The sequence below is a fragment of the Gigantopelta aegis genome, chromosome 10 (assembly GCF_016097555.1).
Source record: "Gigantopelta aegis isolate Gae_Host chromosome 10, Gae_host_genome, whole genome shotgun sequence".
In the NCBI taxonomy this organism is placed as follows: domain Eukaryota; kingdom Metazoa; phylum Mollusca; class Gastropoda; order Neomphalida; family Peltospiridae; genus Gigantopelta; species Gigantopelta aegis.
The window spans coordinates 78,184,548-78,206,049 of record NC_054708.1 but is presented as its reverse complement, the minus strand read 5'-3'; the positions used below and the strand labels follow the sequence as shown (position 1 = coordinate 78,206,049).

The following is a 21,502-nucleotide window of genomic DNA, read 5'->3' as shown; positions in this document are numbered from 1 at the left end:
TGTGCATTTATTGAACAATAATAAAAGTAGTTATTCTAAATTAAGTATCGGACTTTTTGCTGATGATACTACCTTCTGGAGAACAGGAAATTCAGCTGACCATATAAAAAAGCATTTAAATAATTTGAAAAGATGATCAAAAGGCTGGGGCGTTACCAATTGTATTGTTTTTCAAAAATCTAGAAAATTTAAATCAGTTATTAATCTTAATTTATTATATAACAATACAATTATTAAGCAGGTACAATCAGTCAAGTTTCTGGGTGTGATCTTTGACCATGCCCTGAGCTTTGGAGACCACATTGCTAAAGTAGCTGCCAGTTTCACCAAATATATTAATTTAATTCAAATACTGTCACCTATGCCATGGGGCTCCGATTGGAAAATGCTGCTCATAATTTTTGAGGCATTCATTGTCTCACGTTTGCAATATGAAGCGCAGGCTTTTGGTTGTGCCACTGATAGCAGGCCCAAGAAGCTAGAGAGCATATACAATAGAGCACTCACGGTGATTGTGGGTGCATCTATATGTATGCCCCATGATAGCGTTCTTGCTGAGCTTGGTATTTTACTGTTAACCCCTAGGAGAATCAAACAAGGTAAAAACCTTGTCCATGATTCCCCTATAAATTCTTTGAAACCTGTCAAGGTTGATAGTGTACGAGATAGAGACATATCTATCATTTCTTATATAAATAAATTTTCTAATAACTTCGGGATTGTTGGACTGCCAAACAGTAATGCTAGCCTTAGATTTGAATTCACTTGGCAAGTCACCACTCCCGACGTCAGGTTTAAAGTCCGAGATTTCTAAAATTCAGCTTCCTATTTTAATTTGTTTTTAAAGTAATATTGGGGGAATTGTACCCGGAATACACACAGGTGTATACTGATGGGTCCAAGGACCCCACTACAGGGAAAGCTGGTATGACCTTTGAAATAAATATGTTAGATAAACCGATCACCGTTTGGGCTAGGTTATTGGATAATATTTCGGTCTATACTACTGAATTAATGGCCATACTTTACTCTTTCATGTGGGTTTTAAACCATAGCAAAAACAACAATAGCCCTGTTAGATATGTCATCTTCTCAGATAGCCTGAGTGCGCTGCAGGCCATAGGGGGATCCCATAGTATTCTACCAGAGATTGTCAAAAGAAAATAATATATATATACATTTTATAATAAATTATTAATGAATAATATTGAGGTCATTCTGGAATGGGCCCCGCCCATGTTGGTATTCAGGGAAATGAGACAGCCGATACCTGCTCAAAGCGCGGCCTTGTTGACGCGACTGTTGGCTTGTCTGCTGGCCACAACTATAATGAGATCTGCTCGATGGCAGTGCCCCGCCTTGATGTCCTGTGGCACGTTCACCGAGATCACAGGACCAGGGCGTGGCACGCAAATATTAAGCCCAAGGTCTCTTCACCGGGACCTATATCTTTTAATAATAAAGAAACAAAAATTATTGCAAGATTAAGAATGGGAGTTTCAATCGCCTTAAATAATAATAAATTTAAAATTAGATAGATTGATTCCCACAACTGCAATTATTGTAACGTCCCTGAAGACGTAAAACATTTTTTATTTGATTGCACTATACTATACTATACTATACTATACTATACTATACTATACTATACTATACTATACTATACTATACTATACTATACTATACTATACACACACACACACACACACACACACATATATATATATATATATATATATATATATATATATATACACACTAAAAATAGACAAAAATTAATTACTTATTTTTCTAATAACAATATTATATTTATTAATTTATTAAATCCCAAAAAGGAATTAAAAAAACACCATAGATAGGTTATTAATAGCCTATGTGTTTGAGACTAAGGGCACCATATAGCTGCTCTTATTTGTTTGGGAATCTAGTTGTATGGTTAAGCTGTACAGGTTGGGCTCCCTTGGCATTTTATTGTTTATTAACTGGTTTACACCTAACTACTTTTATATTTTATGGCGTTTTCCCTACCGAACCACAGAATATAAGACACACTGTTAATTAGGGACTATTAAATTAGGTCTGGTGAAAGGCCCAAGCTATCACTTAAGAGTCGTATGCAGTTAGTGATGCCACTTAATTTTCCACACATAAACTCATCTTCAGTTCCTACAAAACATTGGTGGTCGTCGTAACGCTTTCTCCGGATTTTAAATTATACTTTTTTTTAATTAGTGTAAATATTTTATAAAATTTTATATTTCAATATTATTATATTATATAAATGTATATATTTTTTGATATATATGGTGTCGGTGTTGTTGTATGATAGTGTGTGCAAGGTCGGCGCAGGTGGGTTGTTTTATCTTGCAGTAAAGCTTTCCCCCGCTCTCTGGCTTGGCTTATATATATATATATATATATATATATATATATATATATATATATATATATATATATATATTAATGTCTTTTTTAATTTAAATTCAAATGTTTAAATGTTTACAAGAGTGCTCTGTATTTTAATAATATTATGTGATTTATTATATTATTCTTTTAATAATACCAATAAAAATTGAACAGGGTGATGCGAACAACTTGTGGGTTTTTTTTTTTTTGTTTTTTTTTACAAATTTACATCAAGGTTTACTTGTGTGTAATTGTATTGTTTACTGTCCACACCTTCGTCAATTGACACGTGGATCTCAGCTGACTCTGAAGCGTGACATAAATTCGCGCTGAGAGCAGTCCTCAGTTTAGCCAACGAACGTTCTTCCTAACGTTCGCTATTTGATTGGTTCCCGACGTGTCCATTTGGTTTAACGTGAAGCGCATAAACCAGTCTAGCGAACGTTTTGTTTTCGCTCGGTCTGGCTGAACTCAGCCATTGGAAGAACCTACATGCCTTTCAGCCCTAACAAGCATGTGTATTCAAATTGACACGTATTGTCGGGTCTGTTTTTATTACTTTGGTTCAAAGAATGAATGAATGAATGAATGAATGAATGTTTAACGACACCCCAGCACGAAAAATACATCGGCTATTGGGTGTCAAACTATGGTAAATGCAAAACAAATTTGATGATTAACATCAATATAAAAATTCAACAGTTAAATTAAAACACAGTGTAAAGAACTGTGCAAAAATACAAATATCACAGATATATAAAATTAAAATTTAGAGTAAAAATCGGTATCACGTAAAAATTGTAATACAAATTCTGGATGGAATCGAAATGATTTTGGTTCAAAGACTTTACAAAGTTAAAATAACAAGCTACAGATATTTCAGACTTTGCTTCCAATACATGCTAAATGCATGCCGTTAAAATTAATAACCGTGATTATTAAAATAAGCAAACATCATTACGCTGTATTCTGGATGACACCGCATTTCGTTACACATCGCGAGATTGCTATTACGCTAACTGAATATTTGGTATTATTATTGTTTGAGATGTCGGATAGATTATGTAACCGTTTGTTCACATCAGAAGATAGAAAATAGTTTAGTCAAAATTTTAGCATCTTGCAAATTTTATTAGCCATTTTTTTTAAAAAATTAGCCAATGACTAATTTGGCTACCGACATCGAGAGCTCTGGCTTACACCGTCCTGTACCACTGTTAGCAGCTTGGCATTTTGTTACCTTTTTACCACGATTGCTGCTATCTCAGGGGCGTAGGCTGGGGGGGGGGGGGGGGGGGTCGGGGGATTCGGACGACACCCCCCCCCACCCCCCCCGCTGAAGCAAATGGTCCGCTTTCAGAACTAAAACATACAGGTTTATAAATATGGAGTTTCAGGTGGTGCAAAAACAAAATAGAAAAAGGTCCACATGGTTCATATTCGAATCCCCCAGGTCCAGATCACGCTACGCCAATGTACGTGGTGTTTAATCAAGGGTGACAGCGTACGTGAGTTACGTCACCTTTTGTTTCTCGGGATTACAGCGAGGCTCTTCCTCAATCAACATCGACCCGGATACGTTTCGCTCCACTCAACGACGCCAGAATATTGATCTCAGATGGGGTGGTGGTGGTGCGGAGGGAGTAGGATTATGGAAATACATAGTAAATACAGCCACAATCAGTAAGGTTAAATAGGCCTAAGTATGAAACTTCTATTTTAAGAACTAAATCATTAACAATAAATGGAAAACATCCAATGACGTCAGAAAGTGCTTATATTAGCAGGCCTACGAAACTGATTTGGCAATAGCCAACAATGAAACGCACAATTCCTTGAAACTGAAAGACATAGGCCTATTTTCATCCATATATATTTTCCCACATATGCACATGTGGGTTTATTTTTTTTTATTTTTTTTTTCCCCAACAACGATAAGGGTGAACTCATGCTGTTCAGTGACGCCAACAAATAGATCTAAGTAATTCCAAAAATAGGCACATAGGTCACGAACCATTTCCATTGAAAGTGGAAAATGGCGGTAAACACAGCACATGTAGCGTAGCACGCCCTATTACCGCGTGGCTTATCGGAAAATGGGATTCTGAATAAAAACATTTGTCTAAACTAACGATTTTTTTGGCCGTTTTGTTATTCATGCTTTCATGCATATAGTGAAATAAAAAAAATCCCACCCAAGTCATTAATTTTCAGTAAGAAACATGTACCAGTTTTGATGCGGTGACGTACATACGCAAAGGGAAGGAACTCTCAGTTACCGCGGGTGTTGTGATTGTTTAGTATGGAGGCCCGTTATGGACAAAATGTTAATAAATGTTACTGTATTATTGAGCGTGAACATCAAGCAAGTCCTGGTGTGAATATCTCCAGAATTTGTCCTTTTAACGTCCTATTATCATGGTTAAAGGTACCTAAAAGCAATAACTTAAACATTCTCGTTACAAATAATCTGAACAAATCCTGGAATGCAAGATATTTTAAACTGGAACAAATCATAAACTTCAATATACAGAACAGTAACACTGTAGAAACTTGCTGAGTATATTATGCATGCAACGAAGGCACAGAAACGTGCTGTCCGCCCTTACAACCTTGGTATCGCTAGAGAATATGAAACGTTTCTAGTGATCACCTTTATCACGTTGTACCCACTTGACACTCACAAGATTTACACACTCTGTGTGCCGGAAGAGAAAACTTTACAAATTCCACAGCATTTTGATTCCTCCAAATCAGACCCTTCACTTTTCTCATGGGAAATTGAATTATTTTCAATGAGGTGGATGGTCCAGGCTGGGGTGATGAAGGTAAGTTTTTGTGTTCTTTCCAATTATCATCTTTTCAGTGCTTTGTTTACTTTTATTTTATTATTATTATTTTTTTTTTTAAATATCAGTACCCCTTATTATTTATAGTTGTGCTTATACTTAAAAAAATAATAATATGTTTAAAGTGACAAATATTTTGACGATCTCGCTCATTCTCTACATGATTCAATCAACCAACAATGTCTGACGTTACAGTTTTATGTTAATATTATGTGGCCTTTATGCGCCTCCATACAAGCCGTAACACGTCATTACAAACATTTTCGGCTGGTCACTTCTCTATCAAAAGTTGGGTGCCCCTCGAACTTTGAGCCAGTCGGAAGTTATTTGGTTTAGTACTACCTTAGGTCTAACATTAAGAGAAACTATAATTAAAAGTGAAACGGCAATGTTTACACAGAACTAAGAAAAGAAATAATGAAAACAAAACTATAACCTAAACAGTTTGAAAATACGTACACGACAAGTTTTATTAAAATAATTTTGAATAATATAAAATATCTGTCTCTGTTTCAGTGTGTTGCAGCAGCCTTAGAGTTCCACCATGCACTGGCAACCGTCACGTCAGAATCAATTCCCTGTGGAAGAGACGGCGATGCAGAGTTCCACTGTGCACCTGCAACCGTCACGTCGGAATTAGTTCCCTGTGGAAGAGACGACGATGCAGAGTTCCACCGTGCACCTGCAACCGCCACATCGGAATCAGTTCCCTGTAGAAAAGACGGCGATGCAGAGTTCCACCGTGCACCTGCAACCGCCACATCGGAATCAGTTCCCTGTGGAAGAGACGACGATGCAGAGTTCCACCGTGCACCGGCAACCGCGACGTCGGAATCAGTTCCCTGTGGAAGAGACGGCGATGCAGAGTTCCACCGTGCACCTGCAACCGTCACGTCGGAATCAGTTCCCTGTGGAAGAGACGGCGATGCAGAGTTCCACCGTGCACCTGCAACCGTCACGTCGGAATCAGTTCCCTGTGGAAGAGACGACGATGCAGGGGATAGGGTAATGACGAGAAGAATCCAGCAGTTACAAATAGATGTTTTACAGTTACAAAAAGAATATTGTTCACTAAAAATTAAAAATATTAAAACTGAAGAATAAAAATGTGTTATCCTGAAAATAATGTTTTTTTTTTTTAATATAATGTGTGTGCTGGAGGAGGTGCATTCATAGATTTAAAAAAAAAAGAAGAAGAAGAAATGTTTTGCTGGTTTAAAGAAATAATTTATGTTATTTCTGCATGTATTGATTATTTACCTTAAAAGTGAATGTTAGTAAATTGAAGACGATGTCGCAGTCCATGTACTTGTGGAGTGACTGCTCTTGCAGCATTTGTTTCTTCCTCCCCTCATCTTCCTCGACATCACTGTTATCATCTGCCTCACCTGGTGGCATTTGGATGTAGAACTGCGCATGCCATAAAAACCCTGCTTGTCTTAGCAGGTGTTAAGCGGATTTCTCCATGGAGGACATGGAATCGCCTCTTCATCTGCCCAATTCCACGTTCCACCACACTTCTCGTTCTCTTGTGTGCTCTGCAAATGCAACACATTACATATTTAATTAGATGTTGGATATTAATTTTTATGGAGAGGTATGTTTCGGGTAGACTAAGCAGAGGTAATCAGTTTTACGGTTATTACCGGGTTGTGTTGGACGAGAGTCGCAAACGTTATTCCTTTAAATGTTTAACAATACCTAGCATATTAAAACAAAATAAAACTAAAATAATGTTATTTGTTACATTTATTCAACACAAAATCATGATTTTATTAAGAACACATTATGGTTTGTTTTAATATCAATACTCAAAGAAAGTTCTCTGTCATAACCTGACTTGTGATCTGGGCTAACCCGGCTAGTAGATGGTCGGTTGTTTCTGTTGTTTCAATCCTGTTTCTCACAACATCAAGTGCATATAACGTCTCCGTCGTAGTAGGTCGTTTTGGAGGGGCAGTGGTGTCGTCGTTATGACTAGCATCATCATCGTCATCATCAGGTGTTGTGTTTCTTGCACTGATTATTGTGTCAATAATGCTGTCATCGGTCGCGGTCTCACACGTGTCCAAATAGTCGTCCAAGCTGGTGTAAGTGGCAATTGGTACATACAGTCTGCTTAATGGAATGTTGTCGTCTGAGTCATTTTTACTCTCTGGTTCTGGATGGCCATCGGGTTTTGCAAACTCTGCGTGTCGGAAACAGTTCTTAATTGTGGTCGGCGTTACATTTCCCCATGCCTGATTGACCATGCGTAAATCATCGAGCACACTTATCTTCGGGTCTTGTTTTTCATCATAGGCTTTCAGTTGACGCATAATTACCAGCCTGCGGTAATGAACTTTGAGGTTGTGAATAATACCTTGATCCATCGGCTGTTTAGTAATGCTAAACTTTGCACTGCTTTTATAAATGGTGCATATTTTTTGTTACATGTGCCGATTAATTTATTTTTAGTAGATAAGTAAACACTACATGAATTGCAGCGGCATGTTAAAACAGTTGTTGACAATACCTGTATGACACTTCATTACCTGTTTTATTGTCTGCACCGTTAGTAACTTAATTAAGTTTTTATAGTTCGCCTTCAAACTGGCATCTCCCTTTTATAAACGCCTGGACCCGCTCCAGTTTAATGCAATGTATACAGTGCTCTTTATTACTTGGGAGGAATTTAGGGAAGAAATAAAATCGATAGACAAAGCAGGTAATTTTTGTTATACTTCATAAATTAATAGTGGTTTAACCCTTGAATTATCAAAAATTTAGTATTTGTAATACCTGTTATAACGTGACTGGGCACCAGGTTGAGGTCTCAAGTATGGTATAAGCAGCCATGGTTTAACCGGGTAACCACTGTCGTCTAGGAGATGGCATCCTCCAGGAACGAGATTTCGGTAAAAGAGTTGGTTTAATCCACTCTCATCCAGAATCCGTGCATCGTGCGTCGAACCGGGCCATTTGGCAACCACATCCAATAGTTTGTAGACGACTTCCAAACTCAGGCTCGTCTGTATGTGGAGCCTGGATACGGATGCGAGTTCCGTCTATCGCTCCAATAACACCTAGAAATCCTGCAACTTGCATGAATGCAGCTTGATTTCGTCGCACATCATGACGGTTCAGAGGAAAGTTTATAAAACGTTGAATGATAATTGGTGTCGTCATGGCATTTAACGTTTCGGTGATGATCCTGCTGATACTTGGCTGAGAAAGTCCAAAATCGTCTGCATTGCAAAGTTGCATTTTACCTGTTGCCAGGTACCGCAAAGTACAAGCAACTTTCATTTCTGCAGATATGGCATTATTTCGCAAAGTATTTGGCGACACAATGTCCTGATCAAATCGGTAACGAAAATAATACCACCACCTCATGCACTTCAAAGGTGAGGGGTGGTAGTATTTATATCCGTGGTATTTATTTCGGTTGATACGCTGCAGGTATGAGGTTTAGCCACATATGTTACTATTGTGGCCTATGGGATTTGATTTGGTAGTATACACCCTAGAGTATTTGTCATGTACTGTCGACATTTAAGGCGTAGCCCAATAACCGTTCAAACAAACCTTTTCAAATGTCTGTCTCCGTCACAGGCGTGCTAGTAACCTAATATAACTATACTTTGTGGAAACCAGAATGTTGTCTGACAGGCTAGTTAGCTGTGACAAAGGAAAGAAAGAAAGAAATGCTTTATTTAACGACGCACTCAACACATTTTAATTACGGTTATATGGCGTCAGACATATGGTTAAGGACCACACAGATATTGAGAGAAAACCCGCTGTCGCCACTTCATGGGCAACTCTTTCCGATTAGCAGCAAGGGATCGTTTATATACACCATCCCACAGACAGGATAGCACATACCACGGCCTTTGATATACCAGTCGTGGTGCACTGGCTGTGACGAAAAATAGCCCAATGGGCCCACCGACGGGGACCAATCCCAAACCGACTGCGCATCGAGCGAGCGCTGTTTCTGTAACAAAGGAATCAGCTGGCGGAAATTACAACTGGGAGTACAGTTAGCTAAAGTTTCCATCTAAATTTACTCGTATTCATATCCTGTGCATCTACCTTTGGTGACTCCACTGTCCAGAGGTAACCAAGCGAGACCTAACTGAAGGAAAGAAGAGTGCGAGTGCGAATAATTTTACATGCTCATATACCACTAGAGTTTCGAGCATGGTGGTGGGTGTAGAGTTGAAAATGGGCAGAATTTGAAAAATAGCAATTAGTAAACAAGTTAATAGAATTTAAAAAAAGAAAAGAAAAAAAGTTACAAGCCAAAAATAAAAATAATTGACTGCTCGGTCGAATATTTATATAATTTGGAGCATTTTAGAAGGACAGTCCAAAAATAAATAAGAGAAAGAAGAGAGAATCGGACTATTTAATATATATATTTTTTTAAAGAAAGTAATTTCGACATAAACTTTTGAACGAAGGCCTAAAAGTTTAAAGTCCGATCTATATATTCATGTGAGTGGCCTCGTTAAGGTCGTTAGGGTGCACAGCTTGTAAGGACGAGGTGGGTTGCATCAGGAATACCCCTAGATTGACAGCCAATAGACGTTGAACGTGTAGTGCTGTGCTGAAATAAAGATCTTGAGAAGCCGGATCCGTCGAACGAGAGAGAGAATCAGACTAGGGTATAGTCCAGTCGTCATGGGTTGGTATAGTAGTGCGGACGGGCCCGACTCCGGAGGATACGAGATGGTATCACAATAAAACAAAGTAGTCTAGAAAAGAGTAGTAGGGGCAGACCCCGCTTCCTATTTCTTGTTAAGAGTGGGGCGGTCTATCTTCCAGTGCTGCTAGGACAGGCTCGGACATGTAGAGACTAAACGCGAACAACCGTGGCGTTCTGCAGAATGACCGTCATACGAGTCACGAAAAAAACAAGTCAACATAGTCAGCCGGAGAAATGACGTTGAGGCAAGGGATATCGCTAAAAGGAATCCAACCTGGTGGTGCAGACTGTCGAAACGAGAAGCGTGCAGCGTGCACAAGCGAAACAAACACCGCATCGCGCTCCAGACTGGGAATGAGGAAAACAGAACTATTTCATTTAACGACGAAAGCAGCACATTCTAATGGGGGTTATATGGCGTCGCAAATGATGAAAGAGAAAACTCGCCGACTTCACGGACCAGTTGTGGTACACTGGCTGGAAAGAACTAGCCCAAATGAACCCAACGACGGGGATCAATCCTAAGGGCAAATACCACTGGTATATAAAACTGAAAAATGACTGGTAAATTCAGTGGACTCACCCAGTCATAAAATTATATTAACATAGTACATACTAGTACAAATAATCAGCGTCATATGTTACTACAAATTATATCTGTATTTTCATAACAAGACGATGTCTTCAGGCCTTGACCTTAAGTTTTTTTAGTGGTAGCCCACCGGGCTACCAGGTTATAAAATCTAGTAGTCCTCAGTACAAATTGGTAGCCCCATAACTTTAAAAAAAAAGAAGAGAAAGGGAAAAGAGTTCGACCAGTACCCCACTATATCAAAGACTCTAAAGACTAATCCTAACCCTATACCTAAAACTACCCTAACCATTGTAGGGGGGGGGGGGGGGGGGGATACGGTTCAAACTCATGCCTTATCAGTATTATTATTATTATTATTAAATTTGTTTAGGCCTCATCTCGTAATGAAGGCTTAAACTATATTATTGAAACACTTCGTACGGTTTTCACGTGTAGAACTGTCTGCTAATCGTACAATTTTGAAGATCAATATTGAATAGTTTAATACTTAAAATGGCTGTAACTATCTTCAATAGGTGTCATTTTGAAGAATATTAACAAAACTTGCCTATATTCCAAAAAACAATAGAAGTTTTTATTGACGACAATAAACTTTTAAATGTCGATCGCCATGTGCGTTTGTGTTGTCACGTGGCAAAATCTGGCAAGATTTTTAACATTGAAAACATTCGTCAATTTATACATTTCTTTAACATAATAATAGATGTTAATTTTGTAAACAATAATCTGACAATTTTCATAGGTAGCCTAGAAGGAAATAAACCGCGATTGAGTTATTGTTTAGTTTAGACTTCAGCTGGCGGCAAATAGTATTGCTCATACAAGGCGTTAGTTATAAGTAGGTGTAAAAACAACGTATATTAATACAAAGCTTACGGATCAATACTTACAATCATGGTATACTTATATTGATAACTCATCCAAAGCTTCAAATTATAAATTATTTAAAAATACTGTTGAATTTGAGACATACATCACAATTATAGAGAGAAAACATTGGTGTCCATTATTACGCTTCAGATTATCAAACCATAATCTTCCAATTGAAACGGGCAGATGGAAAAATGTACCACTACAAAATAGAATATGTCCATTGTGTAATAATTACGATATCGGAGATGAGTTTCATCAGATATTTACATGTTTGTTTTTTAAGAATGAAAGAAAGCGTTACTTACCATCTTTCTGTCAGTCTAAACCAAATATATATAAATTTTATAAATTATTCAATTCTAAGAAAGCTGGTGTCCTTAGAAAACTTTCTATATTTTGTAATCTAATTATGAATACTTTCAAATCCTCTGGCTGATATTCTGTGTATTTTTTGTATTTATTAATATGTAGGCCTATTTATTGTATTTATGTACATTTATGTACACCCACCATCTTGTTACAATTATATTGACTGCTGTATGTATATATATCCTCATATGCCGTAGACTACGGCCTGAGTGTAAATAAAGTTCAGTTCATTACAGTTCAGTCACGGATGGTTGACCTAATTAATGACCTAACAAAGTATTATCTTAAAATATATACATTTGATTTGTCGCTAAAAGTACTTTATTAACCATCTACATAACTACCATAACCCACTAATTTCAGATATTTTGTAAAAATAATTGAATTATGTCAACAGTCCATAATTCTGGAAAACATAACGGCTATTTGGAGCGAAAAGGTATGACGTATTATTTTTGTAGTCACGTGATGGGCAACCCCCGAATAACTGCAATGTCAAAACAATTTGCCATGCTCGTGTAACGAGAACGCTTGACTGTCCTATGCGACGTAGGGTAAATCGAAAGATAAAACAATGAAAATAAGTTATAAAAAGATATATAAACGTGTACTGAATGATAATAAGCTTATACATTAATTTATTTTAGCAACAGAAGCATTTTAAACGACGACGATTCGACTAGTTAGGCCTTTGCATGTACAGATAAATTTATCGTTTGTTGTTCGCGGAAAAATCTAAACACCTAAACATCGCATTAATTTTTCAGTTTGTCAAATTTATTATTGTATAAAATATGCCATAACCCCATGGGTAATTACAAATGGCTTGGAATAGGAATTACTACATTTTTAAAGGGACATTCCCGAGTTTGCTGCATTGTAAGATGTTTCGGACTAATAAAATATTTCTACGATTAAACTTACATATTAAATATATTTTCTTGTTTAGAATATCAGGGTCTATATATTCAATGTGTTTCTGGTCGTTTTAATATTTGTAAGAAGCCCAAACTGGATTTTGTCTTCAAATAATTTCGTACGTACGAAAACATCCTTTTTTAGGAAATAAGATGAAATTTAACCTAGTACAAATATTAGAACGATCAGAAACACGTTTAATATACAGCCACTAATATTTTATGCAGAAAAATATATTTGATATGTAATTACAGTCGTCAAAAAGTCTTTGTTAGTCGATAACATCTTAAAAATTGCAGCAAACTCAGGAATGTCCCTTTAAAGAATACTGTGAACTAGACGGTGTTCATATACGAAGTGGCTATATATACGACGGCCGTGTATATGGCCTCCACAAACGAGGGCTGCCTATAAACACAGCAAAAATGTATATAGGCATTAAATAAGTATTTGATTGATCCATATTGCCGAACCATTTGGAACAAGAGGAATACATACTGAAGTAGTGTCGGAAATAGAATAAAACTGATTTTCATCGATTATTTCTTTCATATTAAACTGACATGTAAATATTAGTAATAATTTAGCATTTACTTGTTTTGGCTCTCACTGATGTACAAGGTGGTGTTTACTCTTGAAATTAAAAGAAAGATGTCAGTAAACAGGTGATTTGAGCACTTTATTGGAACAGACTATAACACATAAAGACATAATCGACGAAAATCAGTTTTATTCTATTTCCGACATTACTTTAAGTACAAACAGGGGAATGGGGGTTTAATATGAATCTAGCGGATCCTTTTTGTGTACGTTTTCCATAGACACGTACCCAGTGTTTCTGCCGGAAAGAATTTTTTGGGGTATGACGCTATGAAATTAAATATTTACAATGTGTTTGCTGAATGCAACAGCAGTCGATAGGGGGTATTGGGGGGGGGGGGGGGGGGGGGATCCCCCAGAAATAATATGGGTTAGGTGTGGGGTTAGGGTTATGAAAATCACACAGTAATAATAAAGTCATTAATTTTGTCAAGGTTAACTTAAAAAAATTAAATCTGCAATAAAATTTGGGTATGGCGCCATATTCATTTTACCCTGCTACCGTATATGGATAGCGTAATATTGCCCATGCAGTACTATAATAATAATAATTATTATTATTATTATATATGAATGAATGAATACGTATAAATAAATAACATTACCAGCTTCTGAGATTATCTGAAAAAGAAAATAAATACACACCAACTACGGACAGTACACAAACTAACAGCGGGGACTTGTAACTGGAAACAGTCGGAAGGAAACGTGTTATCTGTTTTCGAACCGTCAATGTACCATTATTGTTACAGATAAGCATAATTAATAACTATGATTCGGTAACAGTACTAACAGTTTAGATAGTTTCGCAGATCGGTACGGTTAGAGGACATTATGTTGTGTATTAAGCAACAATGATTGTGCCACAATGTTTATTTGTCTGTGCAGGGACATACCCATTTCCTTGTACAAGCAATTTTTTTTTGTGATACATTTTTCGTGGAACATGTCTCGACCCCTCACCTAGCCCGAGTACTCTGACTGTAAGAGAGCTAGACAGACATTTGGACAGTTATACGCTCTCATTGCAGTCAGAGACCAACCTATGTATTTTTTTGGCAATTCCTGACAACCAAAAAGTTGGCAAAGATTCCCGCTCTAATACCACACCAATCCTATGTTTGACGTCAAATACCTTTACATCGATACTTTTCGAGTTAACTGATAAAAAAAAAATCCACATATTAATCACTAATACACATACTACAGAAAGAAATCCGACAGCACCCACATTCAGCTACGCTTCGTGACACTCCGTCGCCATAATTACAAAGCTCGGCGATCTAGTTCGAGACGTAGATCACGTGATCGCTCACTGGGCGATTCCGCCTTGTGCAGCAGTTACAGGGGCCGTCTCATAGCTTTGTAAACTTCGCTCGCCTTCGTGTAGACCCCCCCCCCCATGTTAAAATCCCTGCACACGCGTCTGCAGTGGTACTGTGTAAGGAGCTCCGTAAAAACCCCAGAACAAAAACAAACAAACAAACAAAAAACAAACAACAAACAAATTAAACAACAAAATAACCCTCGCTCCCCCTCATTTCCCCAAAATAAATTAAAAAAAATAAAATCAAATAATAATAATCGCTTGCTCAATCCCCTGCTTAAAATTCCTGGACACGCGCCACGCAGTGGTCCTGTGTACGATAGCTCCGTAAAAACACCAAAACCCTCCCAAAAAACCAAATAAATAAACCAAATAATAATAATAATAAACAAATCGTGAGTTTATATTCCAGCTATTTATTATTTTATTTCAGCGTATTCGCCGTTTTTGTTTTGTTTTGTTTTGTTTGTTTGTTTGTGTGTGTGTGTGTGTGTGTATGGTTTTTTTTTTTTTTTTTTTTTTTGGGGGGGGGGGGGAGGGGGTTGTCAAGAAATAATATATTTTAAATTGTTTTGAAGTCTCTACGGCGGTCGTGTACTGTATATACAATTCAAAGGTTGTCGTATATATAGCCACATCAATACTCGGTTTTGTCGTACGTTTCAGATTCCTAATAAAAGAGTTCCAATTTTTTAAAATGCAGCTGCTTACAGGTTGTCATGGGATTCCCTCAATCATGGTTCAATTAAAATGTTCTGGGTGATACAATAGCAAGGCGTGGTATTCCAAATTAATGTAATTGTCATTTATAATCCATATTTAGAGAAATAATCCCACTAAATCTGTGATTGAGCGCCTTTAATATTAAGCAGCCTACATTTATTAGCCCCTTGCATACAACAGTCACACAGAACCGATTATATTTCACTGCCATCACAGATCCGCAGGCAGCAATGGGTAAAAGGGACCGAACAACTCACCGCATCGTAAAAAGTAAAAGTCAGTTTAAATTTCAATTTGCTCATGTGTGAACGTTTGTTCGCCGATTGTACGAAGAGTGCTAAAAATGGCTACTCCGAAAACTTGAAAATTAAATTAAATTAAATTAACTAAAACATTCATGTGCGGAAGATGGGTAATCATAGATAATACCCCCAAAATGACGTCATTTTATGGATTCCCCTTTGTTCGACCCGCACGGCTGCATAAAAATCGACACATTATCGACTTTTTTTTCCCGCACGGCTAGCACCGTGTCAATGGAAAAACGTCAATGTAAATCAACGCATTCGATTTTGACCGCTAAGCGGCAGAAATAACCGTATAGGTAAAACCGCACCAATGGAAAGGCAACCTAAACGGTGCATGACGCGTCCTTTTTACGAACAAAAGAAAACATTAAATGCCAAATTGCTGTGGATAATGTTTTTTTCAGAGATTATTAACGTATCTAACCATGTTTGTACAAAACAGTGTAATTTAAATTGCGATAGGATAGGCTGTCATCAAACTGCTACTCTTTTTTTTTTTTTTTTTTTTTTACGGCCCCATACACAAAATGTCAGCGTCACATCTAATCAATCCCATTAAAGGGACATTCCTGAGTTTGCTGCATTGTAAGATGTTTCCGAAAACTAAAATATTTCTACGATTAAACTTACATATTAAATATATTTTCTTGTTTAGAATATCAGTATCTGTATATACAATGTGTTTCTGGTTGTTTTAATATTTGTAAGAAGCCCAAACTGGATTTTGTCTTCAAATAATTTCGTATGTACGAAATTTTTTATTTTAGGAAATAAAATGAAATTTAACCTAGTATAAATATAAGAACGATCAGAAACACGTTTAATATACATCCACTAATATTTTATGCAGAAAATATATTTGATATGTAATTACAATCGTTAAAAAGTCTCTGTTAGTCGAAAACATCTTTAAAATTACAGCAAACTCAGGAATGTCCCTTTAACTCAGCTCAATTTTTGCTGGTCCGATCAACAATTTAGTCATTACTTTGGATTTAAACACCTCATTAACCACTTCTAGGCTGACTCTCTAACGATGCAGTTGTGTTGTGAGAACGTGCTGATTTCTCTCCCACCCTAGGGGCTGTGCTGCGTGTACTTGGTCCTTTGTCCAAGTACCGCATTGAGCACAATGGAGACAACGCGACGTTCAGCGAACGGAAGAAGAAGGAGGCGACCTAAGGCTACCCGGGGGGGGGGGGGGGGGGCTAACCTGGCGGCTCAACCGCCAGGGGCGGTCCCACCTGTTCCGAAGAGGAGGACGAGACCGACAGGAGCGGTTCAGGGGGGGATCCAAAACCGGTGGCTCAACCACCGGTGACGGTTCCTTCTGCGTCGCCGCCCCCATCTACTCGACCGAAGCACTCGCCAGGAGCGGCCCGGGGGTAGGGGCCAAAGCTGTCAGCTCCACTGACAGTGGCGGCCCCTCTTGCATCAGTTCCAGCGCGGATGGACACCGGGCACGTTGTCATTAGTGACCCGCCTGCGAGCCCACCAGCGCCTCCGGTTGTTGTTGCCCCAGCGGCGGTCCAGCGGGAGTCCAAGAGGAGGAAGGTGTCAGCGGCCACCATACCGAAGACACCCGACCGACCCGAGTGGACTCTCGTCTGTGACAAGCTGCCAGCGACGTACCGACAGGCAGTAGAGGGCGACATCACCTGCAGGGGTCCGTGGAGCGATCAACTTTGGCGCCAACTTCCAAATGGACAAGGGAAGTACTAGATTCAGGGAGCCAAGCACTCAGACCAGCTCTACGTGACCGCGGAACGGGACGGACTGTTCAGGCAGGGACTTCTGAACCCAGTCATGGATAATACGACTCTACATCGTATTCTCAAGCTGGTGCTTCAAGACATCTACCAAGGAGTCGTAGAACGAAACCAAGATATCCTGACTGAAGCACTCACTAACTTCAGACCTGAGCAGACCATCACTTCGCCATGAGTCCCGAGGCGCAACCTTACCTAGGACAGGTAACCTCCTTTTTTGGGCTTAGTTGGACTTTAAAAAAAAATTATGTTTATTTTTTTATAAATAGTCCAACGCACTTTACTTTGGCGCCCGCTCAATTGCTCAAATCACCTTAAAACCTTTTAGGCCGAGCACTCAAAACTACTTTTGATTTTAATTTCTTAGTCCAGTCATGTGTAGAATGCAGCTATTCGCTTTAGGACTTAGGTCTTTGAGTGACCGCTAAATGTTTTTATTCCAAATTCTGCCCACCTCAAACTTACCCCCCCCCCCCCCCCCCGACCCGGACTTAGTCACTGGCGAAAGTCAGAGGTTAAGCCCGAAACAGGCGTGCACGAAGCTCTAGTGGCATATGTGCACGTTAATACTTTACTCAACTCGACTCGACCTCATTAACTGACAATTAATGCAAGCTTCGCACCAAAATCTAAACTACATTGCTGATGTCTCGTTGCTTATTGTGACGTTGTTAAAGTTTACGTGTGACGTAGATGATTTGCTGACCCAATTCGCAGAAAAATAACCTGTAGTAGTTCTTGACATCTGCTTGCGGCTTGCTTGTAGTTGGTTTGTAATAAATACAATACTGAACCAGCTTGCATGTGATTCTAAAACTGTTCAATCGTTTCATAAACATTGTAGAACAGGCAAGCTCGTTTGGTATTATATAGACATACATACATATACACACACACACACGCACACGCACACGCACACGCACGCAAGTTAACTATAAGCGAAATATATTTTAAACTAATCAGCTATGGCTTCGTAAGATAAAGAATCAAAGGCTTAATATGGATACATTATTTACAGATACTATTCTGAGAAAAATTAAACATAACTTAAGCTGTAAATTTATATATGATATTTATTTAGGATCCATTCAGTCAAATCTGTCACGAATTAGTTATAAATGGTCACAAAAACTTAATTATGAAATTACAGAGAACGTTTTATCAAAATGTTTTGAACTAATCTTAAAAATAACAATTGATACTAAAACAAGACATTTTCAATTTAAGCTTATGCACCGCATTTTAACAACTAAATACTTATTTGCAAATATATGGAATACAAAGTGACAACCTTCTGTTCGGACGATGCTGAATCGTTAGAACATTTATATGCTCGATGCCGGAATACTACCGTACTGTGGGAAACCAATTAATATAGACATCTATACTGTTTTACTGGGTAATCCAAATGAAAGTCTGCTACTGAATCACTTACTTGTAATAAGTAAACGACATATATACCACTGCAAATTTGCTAAAATGAAGCCAACTTTTAATGAAGTTGTTACTAGAATAACAATTTACAGAAATATCGAAAAATATATTTACTCCGAAAAATAAGACCGCTTCACGGATAAATGGGGTAGTTTACAATTATAATACCAGTCATTATATTAAATTAATTTTATAGGTGTTTGTTTTATTGTGCTATTACAAAACTAGAAAAATATACCCTAGAAAATCTTCCTGTCTTTTATGTTATAACACTTTACTTCTGACTAAAGTGTCTATCCTCGATGCATTTTTATTTGCTACATAGTATTTCATAAATGGTTGCATTGCATAAAGGGTTGTAGAAAATAATGTGTTTTAAAACTGTGTATTAAAAATGTTACCAATTATACTCAAGCCACGTGAGTATAAAGACAATGTAAATGAAGCAATTAGTTTTCATGGAATAAACTAAAAAAACAACAAAAAAAACAACACACTTATAAGCGAAAGGACGGTAAATTGATTTTCGTTGGAAAAGGTATTTAAATTTATTTTAAAACTGTTTTTTTCAGGATACGTAAGAAATAGAATACAACATTTATGACCGTTGGATACCATTTATCTTACAACTTTCGATCGTTAGATACGTTATAAAACAACTCGTGGTAAGATAAATGGTAGCTAACGGCCACAAATGTTGTACTCTCTCTCTCTCTCTCTCTCTCTCTCTCTCTCTCTCTCTCTCTCTCTCTCTCTGTGTGTCTCTCTCTCTCTCTCTCTCTCTCTCTCTCTCTCTCTCTCTCTCTCAAACACGCACACCACGACCTTCGAACTTACAGCACACTACTAGTACACTCCCATCCCCACTTTCAAATACACCCCGCCTCTGGCCCTGTAGATAATTCAAACGTTTGTTGTTTCTAAAACACTTTTCCTTTTAGTTTTGTGAAATTATTTATTGAAAAATCCAAATCGACAACAAACATGATCAGTGCCATGGGGGATAGGACGAGGTACTTGCGAACACACCACCCCCACCCACCCTCACCAAAATGCAGTGAACAAAACACACACATAAAGAAATTTCCACATAACATACATGAAAAAGAAGGAAATGTAATATTTCAAGTAAATTGTATTCAAATAATATATAAATAGTAAAATTTAAGTAAATACACCCACCAAGAATGGATAGATTTTTAGCAATGACATACAAACGTCTCGTTCTCCAGCGATTCACGGTTTGTTTTTGGTGGGGGGTTTTTGTTTGTCATAATAGATCCGTTATGCAGTCTTTAACCATTCTTTTGTGCAATGCCCCATATTCAGAAAAAATATGACCACTTTTCCTGTTGGTACAGTGGCGGACAAAGTAATGTTATGCGATTAGTCGCTTCAAATCACATTACCAAACAGCTGTTTAAACCGAGAAACCGGCCTCAGTGGCGCAGTGGTTAAGCCATCAGACTACAGGCTGGTAGGTACAGGGTTCGCAGCCCGGTACCGACTCCAACCCAGAGCGAGTTCTTAGGGACTCAGTGGGTAGGTATAAGGCCACTACACCCTCTTCTCTCTCACCAACTAACAACTAACCCACTGTTCTGGACAGACAGCCCAAATAGCTAAGGTGTGTGCCAAGGACAGCGGGCTTGAACCTTAATTGGATATAAGCACGAAAATAAGTTGAAATGAAATGAAATAAACCGAGAATATAGTGTGTATAATAACGACGCGACCTTTAAGGGGGAGAGAATTAACTAACTAACATTTTCTCATTAACGGATACAAATACAACGTAACCTTCAGTTTAAAGGTGTTTTTTTGTTTTTGTTTAACGACACCAATAGAGCACATTGCTTTATTAATCATCGGCTATTGGATGCCACACATTAGGTAATTATAACATACTCTTAGAGCAGAAACCTGCTGCATTTGCCCATTAGGTCAGGTCAGGTCAGGTCAGGTCATAGGTTTTAACGTGCACATTCAGAGCAAGCTGTTGTAGCACACGCCTGTCATAGGCGCACAGGTGTCGACAATATTTCGAAATCTGAGATAACTGGAAGTCGGTTCACGTAGTTTTTACCTAGGTAACCAATTGTTCGGTTACGTGAATTATATTTGCGTAACCTGTGGATTACCTGATCGGTTACCTCAAAGTTACGTTGAAATTATATTTTATATACATACGTTTTAGCTCAAACATAAAGTTAAAACAAAATACAAAAGAAAACTTTTATTAAACAGTTTCTTTAATGCTTGCAAATCGAAAGAAGTTGTAGATGTTTCTTTTGTTTTCGTACGATCATAGCGTTGTAGATTTATTATTATTATTATTATTATTATTATTATTATTCACGACTTGCCATCGGGATCGCAAAAAGTAATTTTTAGTTACCCGAATCTAAAAAGCACTGTCCTCGGGCATCGGGCCACCGTATTCTAGAACCTGTGTGCAGCTTGCTGAAGTTAACACTATTAGCCCAGTACTGAAATAAAATAGATACATTTGGAGGAAAAGTGTCCATTCCCTGGTTCTTCTGAAATATAATGCAAAACACTTGGTCACTCACTGATGCATGATTAGACTAATACACTTTTTTTTATATAAATAACAAGACTACCATTTATCACTGAT

General features: G+C 37.9%; 2 protein-coding genes across 2 annotated transcripts; both read right to left on the bottom strand.

Annotated features, from left to right (window-relative positions):
* Positions 1 to 5,457: 5,457 nt before the first annotated feature.
* LOC121383827 lies at positions 5,458 to 6,653 on the bottom strand. Its single transcript, XM_041513925.1, has 2 exons — positions 6,516 to 6,653; positions 5,458 to 6,229 (listed from the first exon to the last, which is right to left on the bottom strand). The coding sequence occupies exons 1-2, from the start codon at positions 6,651 to 6,653 to the stop codon at positions 5,768 to 5,770; spliced, it is 600 nt and encodes a 199-aa protein (XP_041369859.1). The 3' UTR covers positions 5,458 to 5,767.
* A 41-nt stretch (positions 6,654 to 6,694) lies between these two features.
* LOC121383825 (tigger transposable element-derived protein 4-like) lies at positions 6,695 to 7,573 on the bottom strand. Its single transcript, XM_041513924.1, has 2 exons — positions 7,091 to 7,573; positions 6,695 to 6,793 (listed from the first exon to the last, which is right to left on the bottom strand). Exons 1-2 carry the CDS (start codon positions 7,571 to 7,573, stop codon positions 6,695 to 6,697), a joined length of 582 nt encoding a protein of 193 aa, XP_041369858.1.
* Between the last annotated feature and the right edge of the window lie 13,929 nt (positions 7,574 to 21,502).